The sequence below is a fragment of the Heloderma suspectum genome, chromosome 5, assembly GCF_057233095.1.
Source record: "Heloderma suspectum isolate Gila_16-S chromosome 5, 16-S_ref, whole genome shotgun sequence".
Classification (NCBI taxonomy): Eukaryota; Metazoa; Chordata; class Lepidosauria; order Squamata; family Helodermatidae; genus Heloderma; species Heloderma suspectum.
The window spans coordinates 90,863,613-90,881,248 of record NC_139462.1 but is presented as its reverse complement, the minus strand read 5'-3'; the positions used below and the strand labels follow the sequence as shown (position 1 = coordinate 90,881,248).

Genomic DNA, 17,636 nt, shown 5'->3' with positions numbered 1-17,636 from the left:
CCTCATGGCAGCTCACAAGCAGGGCAGGAAGTTGCTGAGCAGCTTCTTGAAATTTAGCTTATGTGTTGCAGTTCATACCACATTTACTTGATCTTCCCTGCCTTAGTGATGTTTTAAGTAACGTCTGTAGGCTTAGTAGAGTTTCAGCAGTATTGTAAAGCTCAGATATTTGTAAAATGGACAATATAGGATTCACCCACATTTTTGTCTACTGTAAATACAATGTATTTACTTTGTAATTTCAAAGAGGATTAATTTGCTTTATATCTAGGACAAAGATGAAACTGAAACTATTAAGCAAGCTCATGAATCTGCAATATTCAACAACAGAGAAGTTCCAAGAAGTACAAGATCAGATGCTTCTGACCAGGAAGAAGAAGAGAGTGAAAGGTGTCCAGTGTCTATAAGTAAGAAGTTTCTATTGTTTCAGTTGCAGCTTTTCACAATAAAGTTTCAAAATATCTTCTACAAGGGCACTGGATCTATCTTCTAGCACCAGTTGTCTTTAGATAGAAATGTTCATACTATTTTCATTCTATCCACTTTTAAATGTATCAGTCAAAATGTTTTACTATCTGAATACTGTCCAGTTGCACTCTTAAGGTGTATATAGGCCAGAATAAAATGAAGCTGATTACATGTATCTTCAGCAGGTTTTCACTGCTGCATCTCCTATGGAAGGTAAAGCAAACTTTAGTTTTAAAATGCAGTTAAAACTACAAAGAACTCTTTGACTAGGTCCGGATGATCAGTGGGGGGAAAAACGCAGCATTGAAGTTTCTCCCACCCCTGCTGGTCATGGGGCAGGATTACTCTTAATTTATCTTGCTGTATTACGGGTTGCCGTATTACAGGTTGCCGTATTGTCCGAACCCAGCCCGCAGCATGGGCATAGTGAATTTTCATGCACCCTGCAACCCATGGCTTGCAGTAGGGGTTGTAGGGTGAGTGAAAATTCAGTACGCACACACCAGGTTTGGACAACACAGCGTGGGTAATTAGGATAATCCTGGTCACGCAACCAGCACAGGTAGGAGCAGGGGAAACAACCGACGCTGCATTGTTTCCTCCACTGATCATCTGAGCAACCTCTTTGTGTTCTCTGTTCTCTTATGGTCATAGAAGACTTCTTTGGATTACAGGCTCAGACTTCAGTCCTGTGCATATTTACCTGGAAGTAAGCCCCACTGAATATGGTAGGTAGGACTTACTTCTGAACAAACATGCATTGGAGTATGGTGTTAATTATCCATCTGCAGAACACAACCATCCTCAGTGGCTCACTTTTTCATATCTAAGACTTATTTCCACAGTGTGGTCTCTAGCAATGAGAGTTGTCAAAACATGGCCAGAATCCAAAGCCACCCAACACAGCTTTGTGTTCCAAAATAGTATTTGAGTTTGTGTTTCTTAAACCCAAGCCATCACTAATGCTACATTGACAGGCTACTTTGAAAATGACAGGGCTTTCAAAAGGTGTTTGTGATGTGATGTGGAAGATCTGCTATCAAAGGGGGAAAAAACCTTAAAAATCCCTTTACCCAATCCTTGGCATATGCTTAAATAGCCCCTTTAGAGCCCACCCCATGGCTTTAATTTATATGTACACACACATGTACATACAGTTCTTTATTTATAGTTTACATCATATTTCAATTCAGGCTTATCTAAAGCAGAAACACAAGCTTTAACTAATTATGGAAGTGGAGAAGATGAAAATGAAGAAGAAGAAATAGATGAATTCGAAGAAGGACCTGTGGATGTGCAAACATCCCTCCAAGCAAACACTGAAACTATAGCTGAAAATGAACAAGAGCAGGTACTGACAGAATGACAAAATAGGGTAGTATTGGTGATGGGCTCTAGATAGATTTATTAACCTGCTTTATTGGTTTAGATTTATAGAAGTCTTCTAGATCTGTGAGTAGGTGGGAAAAACTCTGAAACCTGAATTAGCTGAAGTGTCGCTTCCCTGTTAGTCTACACTGCAAGAATATTGGAGCTTTATCTGTTCATAACTAGTTAAAATTAAGTTAAATCCATGGGTTTTTACCATTTTGATTGATCTGTTATTTCCTCACAGGTTTTACAAAGCAAATCTGAGAATCCAAATGGTTGTCAGACTTTATCTTGTGAGCAAGAGTCTGTAAATGCTGTAAAAGCTCAAGGTAAAATGAATGCATTTTTTCAGAGAAACTGATTTGCAATGCAGTTCTTGTTCTGGAAAAAAAAGGAGTGGGGGAGAGGGAATGTTTCAAACTTTTGCAGTCATGTTTATAATTGGACTCCGTGTGTGTGTGTGGCGGGGGGAGGCATTTATTCCACACTTGGTATGATTAGAATGATTAGTACATTATGAGAGCTTGGGCACTTCGGAGTGGGAGGGAAGGAGGCTGGAGAGGCCTCAGGAGACCTTATATTCTGGCCTCTTCAGTCTCCTCCCTTCCCCGCCCACTGAAACACCCTCTTTTTTTGTCCTCTGAGGTCAAGTTCCCAACCTTGGAGGAGTGGAAGGGGGGTTTGAATATAATAATCAGTGTTCACATGATCTAAGCTTTGCTCAGCTCCTTTAAAACAATAAGATAGTTAAACTATAATCACTGAATTGTGGACTGGAAAAAAGTGTTGATTCTGGGTTCTTGTCCAATCATTTGAGCTTAGATTACCTGGCAGTAAGAGCTGGTCTGCTACAAATGGCCCAGCATCTACCCTGTTCATGTATACATGCTGTGCAAATGATGTGTGGCCGTCAGTGCTGAACAAGATGCAGAACGCACTTCAGTAGCATAGTGGATTATCATGTTCTTTCAGCCTTTAAAGCTGAAAGCCTATACTCACTTTCCTGGAAGTGAATCCCATTAAAGTCAGTGGATCCTAAATCCGAATAGCAGCGTATAGCACTGTAAGACTCTTTACTGGTTTGAGCATTTTAGCATGCTGTTTTTAAGACATCAGTTTTATTTGGCCTTTAGAAGTGCCTTCATTGCTTCTTAACTACTGTGTTACATGTTAGCAATATCTTGTCTATTCTATACCTCTACCAAGCAGTCCCAGTCTGGCCTCTTTACTGAACACGTGTACTATCATTGCAGGCAGTATGGTAAAATATTGTTCGGATTTTTTTTTTGCAGATGATCAGAATTTACCTGCGCTGGTGCCTCACTATCTTAATATAATGGAAGATACACCATCCTTAGCTCTTAGAGTTGCTGACGATCTTAATGCCAGTACTGTATTAACAATAGAAGAACCAGATGCTTCATTAGCTGAAAATGAAAGTCAAAATTTAGACACTGTACATGGAGAAAACAAATCTTTGTCAGGAACTCCTGAAAGCTCTGTGGTTGGCAGTCCCAATACAGAGTCTCCTGTATTGGTGAATGAATACGTATGTATAGCTTAACTTGAGGTGTTGTTTTGCCTTTCCTTTTAAATATAAAATTTCTTAACTTACACAGTAAAATGTGATCTGAACCTGGAGAGTGCTTAGTTCAGGGGTCTTCTCAAACCTGTGTTTTTAGCATGCCCCTTTTGCATGTATTCAAGAGAGCAGCTTCCCATTCATTTTGGACAATTATGGCTTAAAAGCCATGATCCAAATAACATTAAGCACTTTTCAGTCCCATTGATTTCAGTGGGGAAAAAGTTGGGGGTGTGCTTAACTCTCCTACAGAAACTGGTGTAGCTTACAAGTGCTTAATATTGGCTAGGTACGTTATTGAGAATCTAGTCTTTAAAATATTATGTCAACAGGAAACTGGCTCTGGAAATGTCAGTCAGAAATCAGATGAAGATGACTTTGTAAAAGTTGAAGACTTGCCCCTTAAACTTGCAGTCTATTCAGAGGTATGTTTGAAAATGGAGAATTGTACAAGACAAAAAAATGTTATTTCTAAAAGTATTGTACTCAGGAAATGGGCAAAGAATAGTCAGTTGTGGGAACTGTTCTGAATTTATCAATCTCCAGGAAGATCTAATGAAAAAAATGGTGGGAGAGGCTCAGACCAACAGTATCACTGAAGAAATACTAGCTGATTCAGAAATTCATGGTGAAGAATTAGTAGGAGATCCTCAAATGCTGAAGGAACCAGGTGAGAATCTTAAATTTCCTTATTCTAACATGTCCTACTTAACTTGACTCAACTAGTTTAATTTACACATGTTATGGATTATAGCAGACTCTGAAATGTTGGGAGCAAGATTTGGCATTTTCCTTTTATGTGCAGACATATGTCATTTTCACTGTTGGTAGAAGGGGAGATTCACAAAGCCATTGTGCTAATTTATCTTGCTGTGGCTGTGATCAGTGAATTGGCTTTCCCATGCAGATGAAAGTTAGTTGGGCAGCACCTGCACTTTTCCCTTTTTCCCCCTGCGATTCCCCAATACTGCCATTTTTTTCCAAATATGGGATCTTGAATGTACCCATAAGTGCTGCCACATTCATTTCAGTGGATATAGTGGGAGAGAGGGGGTTCCTTGTGTTCACGAGTCATCTGCTTGTATTTAAATGAACAGGGAAGGGTGAGCAAGAGCTCCACGTATGCATCAGTATGCATCTAAGGCCTTGAACTGGTGTCTATGCTGAATATAGTCTGCAAAGTTCAGAAGGAATCCTTGGTCAAATTATTTCCAAAATAAAGATGTATTTCATATTGTTGCTAAACAGTTGCGATTTCCCTTTTACAGAGACTGTTGGAGCCCAAAGTGCGTGAAAATGACCTCTAAGGCCCCTTCTTGGCTTAATTTGTCTATGAATAGAAAATTGCTAAACTTCATCTGTTCTAATCTGTATAAAAATGTAAATTAGTTTTTCACACACTGCCTTTTAGAATAGGCATGTTAACGTTTGCCCATAAAAGTCTAAACAGCTAAAACTGAGCTTTCAGTCTGGCTGCACAGTTCTTTTCTGTCTTGTCTTTTTATTTTTATTGTGATTTTAGCAATTTTAAAATGTAGTTTTAAATAAAGTTTGACATGTATGTAGATGTGTTTTGAACAATGCATATGAAGCTCTAATAGAGTCAAGTGTTCTAGATTCAAGGAAACAATTTGTATTGAATTATTTTTGTACTTTATTGCTACCTTGTTTCGTAAAGTGTAACGTCTGTTCTCACAAGACCATGGTAGTTTCCTGAGCAATGACAATGGGCTGGATCTAAAGGTGCCCTTCTGCATTCAGAAGGTGTCTTCAGTCATAGAAGAGCTGGTTTGTATCGTGTGCTTAAAGCATGGTGCAAGGAAAGTGAAACTGAACCCAAAGATATTCCTTTTTACACAAGTGGAAGAATGAGAATGGTGTTAGCCTGTTCTAGCACAATGTGCTATAGAACTCATGGAGGATCTCTTGCCCATGCATGTGGAGAAGAGCATTGGTGCCTATCATCTTGCTCACTGTTCTGTGAAAGCAATCTGAGACTTACTTTTAAGTAGGCTAGAATATAGTTAAGACAGTGTCTTGCTTTCCAGTATCTGATGCAACTGGAACTGAGAACATCCTACTTTTAACTACAGTTTGATTTCCTCCCCTCCCAAAAATCAAAAGTGTAACACTGAATGATACACATAGTCATTTTAAAGGTGCAGTATATACAGAATGGATCAGCAAGGACATATGAATGAAAGTATATGGCTTTTGTTATATGAGACAATATATACAGAGGGCACGCTAAATTGAGCAGTGCTATCAGGGGCCATATCAAATCAGAAGAACGAAAGTCCTCATATTGGTGCTCAGGCATGAAAAATGTGATATGCTCTGCCATTACTTTTCTTGAGGGATTTTATGCTGATGGCAACAGCTGAACAGCTAACCAGAAGGATGATGTAAATTGACACACAAGATCCCTGATATAGGAATAGTGTGAACTATGCTGGTGTCTATTAGGGAATGTGCATTGAATTTGGAAGAAGCCTAAACAGAATTGGGCTACTTCTGACCTGTTCTTTTCCTTCCTTCCTTCCAAAGGTAACAAAACTTGAACGCACTCCAGAACAAGGCTTTGTTAGAGACTTTAGCTCCAACCTCTTTTGTTTTTGTTGCTCTGAACACTGCTTATCACCAGAGGGAGGGAGAGTGATTCAGTGACTGTTTGGTCTACCTTCTAAACTTAGGGCATGTTTGTCCAGAGGCTTCAGTCACTGCTTTGGGAGAGTGCAAGGGTAGGACTGTGAAATGGCCATTTTTCCAATGCCACCTGGCTTTGCTATGAAAAAAAAAGGCTTAAACTAGTTTTCAAGCATCATAACTCCCTAGCCCTTGTACATATCTTCCTGAAACTTTGCAGGTTTCTTACTGAGCAACATATGTTTTATTTATATATGCCTATAGTCAGAGTTATACTTCCTGCCTCCATAGTGAGAGCTGGAGCATTTGCCATAAGGGCAGGAGCGCACAGGTTCACCTTGCAAGGTTATGCAGAATATGCAGAAGCAACACCTGCAAAATGTGAATATCTGGGTATTAAGCTAGTGGTGCATCAACATAACAAGTCTGAGTTGGTATCTATCCTTGTATGATACTCCTAACATACAGTATCTCTGGTAGGTAGGAGGACCGTCCCCTTTCAACATCCGTCACATTTTCCATAAAATATTTAGTTTGAACAGCTACCAGTTTGCTAGCCTTTCATAGATGGCATTGGCTAGTTTCAGATGGACAGTTTCTCCCTCACACCTCTTGCTAGCTTAATGAGCGGGTCGGTTTGTGTATCTGTGGTGAGTTGAGCCCCCCTTTGAGTTCATCACAGCTACACCATTATTAGCTAGCAGAAGGGATTGTTCAGTCTTCCCCAGCTTAGTGTTGGCCAAATGTGTTGGGCTACATCTCCCATAATGATCCTGTATTCCAGTATTAAGACAAAATAAAATAAGGTTTCCAGGGCTAACCCTACCATGTAACAAAGTATGTATGGTTACTTTTGACAGTGGAATTTTAGGGATGCCGCCAAAACTCAAAATCAGGCAAATCATTGGTAGAATCTGTTCTATTTGTAATGCCTGTATATGTTTCGAACTTAGATTGCTATCTAACAAACAGTGAAAGTGCTGAAGGGTTGCCAAACAAAATGCTTCTTGATCTGTTTGGGCTGGACAGTTCTTTTCTTACTCTTCCCTGCCTACCTGCTTACCCATCCATCGAGACTGCCATATGGTGCAGAAGTTTGTTTTTAGCGCAATCTTATACATGTCTTCTGAGAAATAGGTATCATTGTTATCAGTGGGGCTTACTCCTGTGTAAGTGCAAATAGTATTGCAGCCTTACTGTCATACACAGCATGTAACTAATGAGGACATTCCAAGACAAGACTTGCTCTGGCATTAGAGAAAGGCAGCCCCCCCCCCAAAAAAAAAAAAAAAAAAGCTGGTATAATGCTGTTTCTGCATAGTGGATTCTCTTGAGAATCAAGTGAAAAAATACACAGCACCAATCTTATCCAAAGCACGAGAACTTTCAAAAGGTTCAGACACCACATGATTTATATGCCTCTTACAATTCATATTGTTTGCATAATTCACAATATTTTTTGTTTTCCTAAAAAAAAAATAAACCGTTACATTTCGAAACCACAAACAGTGGCTGAACTAAACCTTGTATAACTTTAAGACTATTGATCTTCCAAAAGCCTAGTCAACTCTATCATTGACTTCTTAACCCAAAGAACAATAGTGCTTAAACTCAGCAAAAAAACGCACAATAGCATTTATCCTTTGCCCCCGTGTGATAAGTTTGTTACATATGTTCATACAAGCCATGTACTTACTCAAAGATGGATTGGAACATTTCTTGTCCAACTTTAATGTAGGCTTCTCGCTCTTTATCCATCATAAATGAAACGAGCTCTGGATTTTCACTAACTTCACTGTACAAGTGTGGCTGTCCGGCTACCATTACAATAGGATTTGGAGTTACTGACTCCTCGTTTTCTAGATCACTGCCTATAGCTTTGGCCACTGCTAGTTTGGGAAGTTTGTCCTCATCCTCCGACTCGCTGGTATCACTTTCCAACTCATTTAGTCCGCTTTTGGCAAAAAGAGGGGCATGTCCTGTCACAGAGGGAGACCTTGATTCATGAATGAGTAGAGTTCTTATTACTTCATTGTTAGTGGCAGGTTCTTTGACACATCCATCCACATTCTTAGGCATTTCTAATTAAAAAGAAAAAAAAATACTGTTGAGAGAGTTTATCACTTTTAGTCTGCTACCTGGTTAAGAGCAAAGATTTAGTCCTGTTCTCTGGAGCAGCAGAAAATAAGAATGGTGCTAGATCAGATGAAACGACTGCCTAGTCCAGCATTTTGGTCTAGTCTAGTAGCCACCCAAATGCCTCTAGAAAGTTCACAAGGAGACCATAAGTGTAATGGCACCTTTTTACTTCTGAACGAGTGTGCTTCATTTACAAGACAGTAGGTTTTGATTGAATATTAGGGAAATGTCTTTCCACTAAGAGCAGTTCAACAGTGGAACTAATTATAGTGGTAATGGGTTCTGTTCTACTTGAAATCTGTAAGCAGAGGCTGGACAGCCATCTATTCGGGATGCTCTAGCTTTGGCTTTCCTGTACTGAGCAGGGCATTGAACTACAGGTAAATTTAGGTACCTTTTAGACTTCCTGCAGTAGGATGGGAGCTGCTTTCCCATTGATGGGTCCCACTTGTTGAGGAGTGAATCTAAACAGTGCAACCATGTAAACAAGACCAATAGTGTGGCCTTCCTTCCATGAAATTGGCACCATAGAGATTTGGGATAAACCCATGGAAAAGCAGCTTCCATACAGCTGTAAATATTTCTAAAGGGCATCTTACATAAAGCATATTGAGGAAAAAAATCAGGTGTATTGACTGATACCCAAATAACTATATTAAGTATGACACATGCCCTAGTGTGTTGCTTCTAAGTGTTACAGCATACACCTTTGTCTGTTCTAAGCATACTGTTTGGGAGAAGGAGAAAGACTGATCTTAGACAGTCAACTGATGTCTATGCTATAAACAAAGATAGATTTAAGGCAAAACTTAATACAATCCATGAGGTGGGGCTACTACTGAAAACAGCAGTTCTGCAGTGACCTCTCCCCATAAAATTTAGAGTTGCCCACGTCACTTCCTACCACTGTTCCACATGGAGTAACTGGTGGTGGGGCTACAACATAGTTAAGTCTGGCTAAATGTTGCATGGGGGTGGGGGGAACATAAGACTGCTATCACATCTACTTCTCTGAACTTCTTATTTCCCTGCTAAGAACTCTGGAGACTGGAGTTCTACCCAAACTAGGGGTGGGGGGTGGGGTTGTATTCTGTCTTTTTCTCTAGCACAGAAGCACATGCTCCCAAATGGATTTGGGTGGGGGTGGGTTATTCCAAGACCTGAGTCATCCAAATCTAGAGAAAAACAGTTGTGCTGAAGTCCATTTGAAACTAACAGGACCTCATCAATGATGAAGTTCTGAACATATATGTTGCTGGCATAGGAATTCTTGGTGGCTCATTTTTCAGGATGCCCATGATTAAATTACTTTCAGTGAGGAGTAAGTGCAACTAAATTTCTCTTGATTTGGAGTCAATATGCATCAGAAAGTTGTTTAAGTCAAGATAGATAGTATTCTACCAACTAAGGCTACATTTTGTAATAATTCCTTGCACTAAGTAATCACTACTCAAATCATAATATTTGGGTGAGCTCCTTCCACTGTAGGATTCATAATTGACCAACAGTAGTGTGATGGACACTGGTTTCCCTGAGATTAGATGCTTGAAAAGAGACATTAAGCAGCTTCTTGCTTACTCCTTCAATCAGCAGTTAGTCATTCACTCCAGTTGTAAAAATACTGCTCTGGTATTGTCCATATTGCTAACACTGGTGAGTAAACCACTCCACTTTCACCCGAAAAAATGAATACTGCTACAGTGCACTACTGGTTTTAGAGGTTAGGTATGAAGTTTCCAGTGTGAAAACCTAGGAGTAAAGTGTAGCCTTCCTGAGCAGATGCAGCTGGGTAGAGTGTAGTTTTCAAAAGCAGCATCACCCCTTCCTGAATGCAGAGGAATAGAATAACGACTACTTCGCCTCTCGGCCTCGGAACAAAGCAGGGAGAAACAGCAATAATTTAACCACCATTGATGGGACAGTGCAAACAGTATGAAAGTGAATCACTTTACAGCTGAAGTAAGCAGTTGCAGAAGTTAGCACGTGTGAACGCTCTTGTAAGATCAACTTACCAGCACTGGTAGTAGCCACATTTGAAGAGTTTCCTTGCACGGTACTTCGGCTCATCCAGATAGGGTGTTCTTTAGCCGCCTTACCCTTTGCTTTCTTCGTAAGCTCAGACTCTTGGACATCAATGACAAAGTTCTGAACATACATGTTACTGGCAGAGGAATTCCTGTGGGCCCATTTTTCAGGGCGGCAAAGCAGCTCTCTTCTTGCACATTGCTGCTGATTGAAGCTAAATAAAAGTGCACACACTAGTATACTCATTGCCATTCAATATCACCTAATCCGATGGCCTTGTAGGCCCCTTCCAACCCTACTATTCTATGATTCTATAATCCATGTGATCATTTTAAAAGTGGACCCAATCCAGAGAATGTCATGTTTAACACCTACTGAAATTAACAGCGTAAGGGAGCAATCTGAACTTGGACGTGACTGCTTATGTAATGCAAGGCGGACAGAACATGGATGGGATCTTCTCCGTGCTTCGGCCACCCTGCATTCATAGCTAGACAGCCAATTTTAGCTGTCTAGCCATGGGACCTCGGGGCGGGGGGGCTCATAGGAAGCATACCGGCACTTCTGTACTCCCCGGCCCTGGGGCGCCCCTTTTGCCCTGCCCTGCTCTGTGTGATCCCAGGGATGTTCCGTGCCACCTATGAGGCAGTGGGGAGGCAGTTCCCCGGGATCTGACCTTGGATCCTGGAAACCAAGCAATCCTATGGCTGTCTAGCAGCCATAGGATTGTGCCCTAAGTAACTAACACAAGCCCCACTGATTTCATTGTCTCTTGAATGTGACTGACTAAGCAATCCTATGGCCACTAGCCACTGTCTAGAGGGCCATAGGATTTTTTGGTTTCTGGAAACCAAGGTCAGAGCCAGGGCTCTGAATGAGCTTCCCAGGTCATCCCGCCTCCCTTGTAGCCAGTGTGGTTCTCTCCTCACTGGCTACATCTCCGTGCTTGGAAATGGAGTGCGGAGATGGCAAAAAGGCAGCTCCAGGGAAGAGGAGGGGAGGAGAATGCAGAAGCCGCTTCCAGCTGCCTTGCATTGGATGCTCTGCAGCCTCTAGACTTCAGAGGCTACCGTCCTCCTCAATAGGATTGTGCCCTAAGTTTGGTTTAAAGCCTATTTTGCTTTCCCTGAAAATTGATTTGGTTCACTTGCTCAGGGTAGCAGGGACTAACTGTTCTATGAGCAATGGTGAAGGAATGAACCTTGTTCATTCATGCTTGTTAAGAATTATGGCCTGGGTTAAAAATATAGTGGCAACTCTGCTTTGCTTCCCTACTCCAGCAAGGTACAAATAGAGGTTCCGTTATTCGGCTAGGCAAATGATGCTGTGCTAGCAGAAATCAAGTTTCAAGCTATAAAGGAGATAATCCCTCTGAAGTTCTGCTTGTGCAACTGCTTGAAGATCATTAGGTTTACAAAGTAATTCAGTAGTGCTTGCACAACCATTTGTGCAATGGGAAAAGGCAGCAGAGCACTAACCTTATACTGGTCACCTCATCTGGGCTGACTTAGAGTAGGAAAAGCGTCTATTTAACTCATCACCCATTTTTAAAATGTCTAGGTTGTCCTTCATCCAAAATGGATTTCAGGTTTGTGTACAAGCATAAAAACCCAAAGTTTCAAATATAACACTATAAACAAAACAATTATAACAATAAATACTGAGATGAAGCAGCCAATAAAATATACAGCCAGTGGAAGCAATGCAATCAACTGAAATGGCTGGGCAAATATTAAAAATGTCATGACCTGGAACCAAAAAGATTGTCATGTCAGTGCCAATTGAACTCCCTTACTGAGGGAGCCTTGGAGCTATAGGGTTGGAGCCAGGATTAGCTCTGCAAGAGGAAGAAACCTGTGAGAGGAAGGACTCTGCTTGCAGGAGGTCTCCCCACCCAATTTTGGGGGATCCCCACTCCCTGCCACATCACTGGTCATCCCATTCAGCAGGGTCTCCTGACTGTGTAGCATAAGGGGCTGCCAAGGGAAGGAGGCAGTGGAAAAGTCCACTTCCACTAGTGCAATTGATCCAGCTTAAATCTGGATCCAACCCACACAGGTTTGCAGATGTTACCTTGTTGATAGTTCTGGAATTTCCATTGGCTGGGGCTCAAGGAGGGCATATGGCAAAACAATGTCTTCAGTTTCACGAAGCAACTCAAAGATGGGCTCGATCTGTTCATTAAATTTGGCCAATAGACTTCGGGCATCCCGTCTGGGCAATGCAGAGGCATCTTCTTCAACTTCAGTGTTGCAATAGGTGCAACGGAATGTATCTGAAACATAATTAAGACCGTAAAAAGAAGTCAGTCTTGCAAAATAATTTATGCTTAACACCTCAATCCAGTGCCTTTGAACTAGGCCTCATTTGTTCCAGAGAGTGGTTTTAGAACACTATTGGATGATATCAATATATTAACACTATTTCATGATACAAATGCTGTTTTTGTTGAATCGGAGAGGAAAAAAATCAAGCAGATCATTGTGGAAATCCAAATTCTCATCACACATATCCAAAGACTATACTCTCCACACAAACTATTATGAATCAAATGTATTTGATGCTCACAAAGGTTTTCTTAATGTTACAATCTGTCTAAAGGATAAAAGCAGGTGAAGAAAATTATATACAGCAACGTACTTGTGGAAACATCAAACAACTGATTCACTTCCAGGTCTGTGTATGTACTTAGGCAAGAAGGACATTTGAAGGAAGATCGGGTGGTTGAATCACGCTCATCTGCCTCAATCTTCCGACGCACATGATCCAATTTGTACTTCACCACGTTCACCAACACCTTGTAGTTAATGTAGTAGTAATTGTGCCTTGTGCTCTTCCCATTTGGCCCTGTCTCCACACACATGCGCAGCTTCACGAATTTATCCGCCTTGAGAGTATTTAGGACAGTGCGCAGCTGCTTGTGCTCATATTTGAGGAGCAGCAGCAAATCATCCTCCTTCACACAGGGATAGCGGATCAGCACATCAAGGGCCAGTGAGTATTCCACCCCATAGAAGCCTCGCACCATGTACTTGGCCAAACGTTTCAATGCAGCGGGGACTTCGGTAATAATGTCCTGGTCTCCCATTAGTACCTAAACTATTATCAGGGCCTGAGATGAAATAAACACAAAACCAAAGAAAAGAAGATAAAATGTACTGCAAAATGTAGTTGTCCAAAGGTGGGAAATTAAACCCCCATTAAGACTTGAACCAGCCATTACGTGTATAGGGTATTTGATCCCAGAACTGCCAATGGGGGAAAGGGAAAGGAACTTAGTGACAAAGACCCAGGCTTTAGAGGAGATGCAGCCTGTTTAATTGGCCAGTAGCACTGCATCCAAAAGAGATGGAGACAGGACCCTCACTTTTATTTGTCCCTTGTACCCATAATTCCTCTTAGAAACTTAATTTGACCCTTTAGAAATTAAGTTCAATGGAACACTTGCAGCTCGCTTCTATGATCTTCAAGGGAACTGAAAAGGGCTCTATGCAAGTTCTGATGATCATTTAGAGGCATTAAGAAACCATGGAAATGCAGACAAAAGGCCTGGAGATCCAAATGTGAGGTGCATTAAATCAAATGAGATCCTGCCTGTGCCCTTCAAAGCTCTGGAGCAGTGAAGGATGCAGGTACAGCATCCCCATCAAGCTGCTACATCCATCACTTCACCCTGTCCATCACTTGCTTGTTTTAGTTTTTCTTCATGGTCGGGATGGGGTTGGTGGGGGACGGGGATGAGGATGAGAGAAGGAGGAGTCAGAGAATACAGCAGGCGGCACAGCAACCAGTGTGGTGTCGTGGTTAGAGAGTTAGTCTGGGGCCAGGGAGACCCAGGTTCTAGTCCCCATGAAGCTCAGTGGGTGACTATGGGTCAGTCACTGACTCAGCCTAATCTACCTCACAGGGTAGGTTTATGTTGTGAGGATAAAATGGGGAGGAGGAGGTTCCCCACTCCAATTTAGGCCCATCAGTAGCTACTAGCTAAATATGACCTTTATTTAGGAGTATCTCTCTGAGGCTCAGATGCTGGTGACAAAAAAAAGAGGCTAGCCATCACCTTGTAGCCCTGCTTGTGAACATCTAGAGGTATCTTAGCAGGCACATGTTAGAAACCAAATGCTGAAACAGATGGACCTTGAGGCTGATCTTTCCCTTCCATATGTGAATTAAACCAGGGCCTGTCCAAGACCTTTCTTGCCTGAGGCAGAGCAGCTAATGGCATCCCCCCTCCCTAGTCAAGATACATAGTACCCGTGAAAATAAACAGAAATGGTTTTAAAGGAACTCTTGCCCCAGCACTGCTACAATCTGTAGATCCAGTACATGTAATCCACACTACAATGGCACCTGTCTCTTCCCATACATATAACGATATGGGTCTCCAAAACCCAAAGAGCTGAGGCAGGGTCAGAGATAAATATTTGCTGTAAGGTGCAGAAAATTCTATGTGGTTACACACACTTTGCTCTGCCCCTTCTGCAGCATTTACTCCTGAAGAATTACTTGCACAACCTGCTCATATCCATTGGGGAGGGGAGCGACTCAGGAAGAACAACTGGGAGTGGGAGGCTACCACTGCTACCCCACAGCGTCTTCTCTCTGAGGTGGGTGCCTCACTTTGCCTAATGGTAGGGCAGGCCCTGAACTAAATGCATAGGCAGGAGGTCACATGAGATCCAAAAACACTTGCCCTCACTGGCTTTGCCTTGTCTCAGTCACCAGCTGCAATGCAACAGTTCTATCATATAGAAAGCCAGACCAAAAAGATACTTTTGCAGGTGCCAACAAGCTTATAAAAATAAATACATGCCGATGCAAGAGATAAAAACATTATGCAACAGTGGCACATTTGCAGGCAAGTTGTACAGGATTAGTGGCTTAAAATGGCTGAAATCTGCCTATTGCCACAACTCTTAAGTGAGTGAATGATTCACCACTCCTACTTTGGGGCAGGATAAACCATTACTGCAGAACAAATAGGCCAAGATGTAATAAACAGGTACCTTGGGTATAATATGCATGTTGATTCTGTTCACAGGTTCCAACAGCTTCACGTGGCTTCCCAGCATACACTGAAAGGCTAATTACCCCCCTTTGCATTTGTAGGCCAAACTGTTGCAGCAGCTGAAATAGCACTTATTTTCTGTAAAGTTTCAACTGTAATCTTACAAAGAACTCAAAACACTTGCCCACAGACTTTCTCGGGGAACCGCCACCTCTTCCTCCTCTCTCTCTCCCCCCTCCCTGTTGTTTTGCCCCCTTTCTTTCTTGGGTTTCTCACATCTCAATGATAAACAGCTGAGAACAGCTATTCAAGTGAAGCTGTTGGAACCTGAGAGTTAATTGCTAAATAGGAACACCCACGTGGAGACAACAGACTACAGTTGTAGTGGAGGCCTTTAAGCCCTGAGAACTGTTGTTGAGCGGGTGTTTTGTTAGGCGCTTAAACCAAGGAGAAGCACTTGCATCACAGGAGAGAACTCGGAATGCTCGAAGCTGTCTTTTCAGGTTGCCCTTGGGTTGACATGGCACCTTTCTCGAGTGGGAAAGTTGCAACGCTTTCTCTACATGGATGGTTGTGAGTTACGTTCTCAGTTCACGCCAGATCAAGACAACCTTGGATTACTTCATTTTCCGGCCAGTGCTCTGGGGCTGGAAGTTTGTTTTGCTGCACAAACCGTCCTCTCTGCAGAAAACTAGGTGCCATTTAGCAGGGGAACCTGCCCGCTTGCGAAGCGCGTTCTCTCAGGCGTCGATTACGTGCATATTGAGGGGGTTCCTACGTCACGCTGAACCACCCTGGGAAGAAGCCACTGCGCGTCAGTTGATCGCTCCTTTCCCGGCTTCTTTCTCTCTCAGTCCCCCACCCTGCCGCACGCACGCACGTATCCCAGGCGGCTCCGTGGCAGAAATCTTCACTTCCTCGTCCCCTTCTTACGTAAGCACCCTTTCTCCAATTGGGTCGGCTGGGGTTGCCAGCTGACGAGGGAAACTCCCCGCAATCCTCTTGCATAGGGTTACGAAAATGAAATACTTTCCCAAAGCCTTTATGAACGAGGACTCGCATTTGCAAGCGTCATCGTCATCGCTATTATTCTTTAAATATTTAAGTAATTACTATTAATTACTGCCCTCTTCCGCAGGCGTGAAAAACCGCCTGCCTGCTATTTAGCCAACCTTCCCTATTCCCCTCTTGCCGATGTCCTCCACTTGGGCGCTTCTCTTCCGCTGAAGTAAGAACGCCCGGGAAGGCGTTCACACACTTCTAAAAATCCCCCGCCATTCTCCCTCATCCCTTCTCAGCCTCAGGATGGAAGGAGGTGGGTAGATGGATATGGTAGCAATCATGACGAGGGGACACCAGAGAGAATCCCGAGCGCCCTCTCCATTCTTAAATGTTTATTTTCGCTCCTTGGAGGACATTGACATAATCATGCTCTGTTTCGAGCACGAAGCTTATTGCCGGCTAAGGCGCCGAGGTGGAGGATGTTGGCTGGGGGGAGTTGAGAGAGGGCATGGCACGGTAGGAGAGGAGAGGAGATGCTTGGGGGCGGCGTGTTTACTTCAGTGTAACGTGAAGCAGGCTTCCCCCCCCAAGGTGTTTTGGGGGGGTGTCTTGCGCAAGTGTGCACAACCGCCTGCCCTCCCCAAGCGTCCTCTTTTCCTGGAATATTGGGCTCTCGCCAGCCCGCCAGTTTTTAAAGTTTTTCGGTGAGCTGGTGGGAGCTCAATGCAGCAGGGGAAAAGGGTGCGCGGGGTAACTCTAGCGCACTCTCTTTCCTTCAAGAATCGCTGCGATGCGGGAGAAGTTAAAGCTTCGTCCCAAAGCAGCGATCTTCAGCGGCAGCCCTGCGATTAGGAGGAGTCTTTAACTTCACCTCCCTCCCAGCTATACTACTCATTATCACCGGGATGCCCCCGCCCCACAACCCCAACGATCTGCAGTGCGGGGCGGGGGGGCGAGACAAACAGGAGCCAAGTAGTGTCGGCGAGGGCAGCACATGCTGCCAACGCCTCCACGCACGGGGAAGGGAGACACTACAGGGAAAGGGGAGACAGATTGCCCCTCCCCCTGCTCCGCTGATCTGAAGCCCCACGCATGAGTCCGCAGCTGCCCCTTCTCTCAGTTTCTGTGCCCGCGTCCGCTTTCAAACACCAGATCTCTTTTCTCAAATCCCCCCCCACCCCCCGCGAACACACACTTCCAGCTTTAGGCATGTCAAAAGCAATCTTTCAAATGGGGGGGGGGCGCGGCAAAAATACACACACCCAGCATAAGTACATAGAACGCAATTCGCATCCGATGGCATTATGAATTGAAACTGACGCGCTTTTGAACAGAAAATGACATTCATCCGGCCAATTGCCCAAATCTCCTGGTCTGCTTACTGCCCAGCCTTTA

General features: G+C 43.1%; 2 protein-coding genes across 24 annotated transcripts in view; one reads left to right on the top strand and one right to left on the bottom strand.

Annotated features, from left to right (window-relative positions):
* PCM1 (pericentriolar material 1) overlaps window positions 1-5,731 on the top strand; it is a 52,842-nt gene extending 47,111 nt beyond the window's left edge. For 12 of the 21 annotated variants that reach the window (XM_084856647.1, XM_084856635.1, XM_084856653.1 and 9 more), the window contains 6 exons: window positions 272-407; window positions 1,662-1,819; window positions 2,084-2,168; window positions 3,132-3,388; window positions 3,754-3,846; window positions 3,968-4,220. In XM_084856647.1, coding sequence (XP_084712773.1) covers window positions 272-407; window positions 1,662-1,819; window positions 2,084-2,168; window positions 3,132-3,388; window positions 3,754-3,846; window positions 3,968-4,138 — 900 coding nt within the window. In that variant the 3' untranslated portion in view covers window positions 4,139-4,220. Of the gene's footprint in view, window positions 1-271; window positions 408-1,661; window positions 1,820-2,083; window positions 2,169-3,131; window positions 3,389-3,753; window positions 3,847-3,967; window positions 4,221-4,689 lie in introns of those variants that run through there. The other 9 variants (XM_084856655.1, XM_084856654.1, XM_084856651.1 and 6 more) reach the window with 3 other exon arrangements.
* LOC146344110 (general transcription factor IIE subunit 1-like) overlaps window positions 1-17,636 on the bottom strand; it is a 57,690-nt gene that overhangs the window by 27,792 nt on the left and 12,262 nt on the right. For all 3 annotated transcript variants that reach the window (XM_084856658.1, XM_084856657.1, XM_084856659.1), the window contains exons 2-5: window positions 12,872-13,343; window positions 12,305-12,506; window positions 10,219-10,445; window positions 7,764-8,148 (exon numbers count right to left, since the gene is read on the bottom strand). In XM_084856658.1, the coding sequence (XP_084712784.1) occupies window positions 7,764-8,148; window positions 10,219-10,445; window positions 12,305-12,506; window positions 12,872-13,319 (1,262 nt within the window). In that variant the 5' untranslated portion in view covers window positions 13,320-13,343. The remainder of the gene's footprint in view (window positions 1-7,763; window positions 8,149-10,218; window positions 10,446-12,304; window positions 12,507-12,871; window positions 13,344-17,636) is intronic.